Source organism: Penaeus monodon, chromosome 27 (assembly GCF_015228065.2).
Source record: "Penaeus monodon isolate SGIC_2016 chromosome 27, NSTDA_Pmon_1, whole genome shotgun sequence".
NCBI classification, from domain to species: domain Eukaryota; kingdom Metazoa; phylum Arthropoda; class Malacostraca; order Decapoda; family Penaeidae; genus Penaeus; species Penaeus monodon.
Genome location: NC_051412.1, coordinates 5993905 through 5995024, shown reverse-complemented (window position 1 = coordinate 5995024; position 1120 = coordinate 5993905). Strand labels below are relative to the sequence as shown.

General features: G+C 43.6%; 1 protein-coding gene across 1 annotated transcript in view; it reads right to left on the bottom strand.

Moving 5' to 3' along the window:
• The window catches only part of LOC119590346 (protein FAM91 homolog), a gene marked incomplete at its 3' end in the record, with an annotated part of 2006 nt that extends 894 nt beyond the window's left edge, over window positions 1–1112 (bottom strand). Inside the window, 1 exon segment of the mRNA XM_037939019.1 lies at window positions 35–1112. Within this exon segment, the coding sequence (XP_037794947.1) occupies window positions 35–334 (300 nt within the window).
• Window positions 1113–1120: the final 8 nt, after the last annotated feature.

The window sequence follows — 1120 nt, the reverse complement described above, 5'->3', positions numbered from 1 at the left end:
CAAAATCCACCTGTGTCGACCACAACATCCGTACCTCTGGGTATCCATATCCATCCCGTCGATACCTGTGCCCTGACCTCAGACTCGACTCGGGCGCTCTTGGCACTTCCTCCTTCGTCGTCCCTCCTCCTTGATGGCCCCAGCCTCGAGGAGAGTAGGAGAGACGCTCCCGGATCCCGTGTTCTTCGAGGAGATTCAGCGCTCCTTTTTCGAAGTCCTTGAGGAAGATTAGAGGGTCACAGGATGGCCTCCCGAAGCTTCTGTTGAGGTCGTGGTGGTTGGGGTGACCTAGGCGGTCTTCCGGAAAGGGAACTGTGGTATTGCTGTAGCTCATCGTGCACTTAATCAGCTTTCCAGGGGCTTCTAAGATACCTAATTACTCATTTAAGTGGTGTAGTTCCTCTTTTGAATGATCTGATTCTTGTTGAAGATGACTGTTTTTCTTTTCTTAAAGACGTCTAATTCTCCTTGAAGATATTTAATTCCTCTTTAAGATAGTTAATTACACTTTTAAGATATCTACTGTCTCTTTAAGATATATAATTCCTTCTTTGAATGATATGTTTCTTAAATATAGATAAGTCCTCTTTAAGATAGTTAATTCCACTTTTAAGGTATCAAAAGCCTCTTAGAGATATCAAATTCCTCCTTTGAAGGACCTGTTTCTTCTTAAATATATCTAATTCCTCTTTAAGATATGTAACTTTTTTTATCTGATGCCACTTTTAAGATATGTAATTCCTCTTCGTCACTTAAACACTGCGAGATTTCTCCTACGCAAGGACACCCTGCGAAGGGCCATAATCCACAGGCACAAACACACACAAAATTCCCCAGCTTTTTCCACCCCGGTTCCCTTCGCTAACGTGTAACCATCGTCGCTGCCGCAGACTCTCTGGCGAGGCAAGCGGAGACCGTCGTAAATGGCGTAATTAAAGTGGTTTCCACAGTTGGAGTTTTTTTTTCGTCTTTTTTTGGGGGAAAATAACGGTATGTACTTCTTCACACGGAGGGCGTGTGTCGACAGCACCCCAACTTCAGGCTTAAGAATGACGGGGCAGTTTCTTTGATGAACGACAGTCTCTCGATTGGTTTATGAAAAAAAAAGTATAGAAAATAG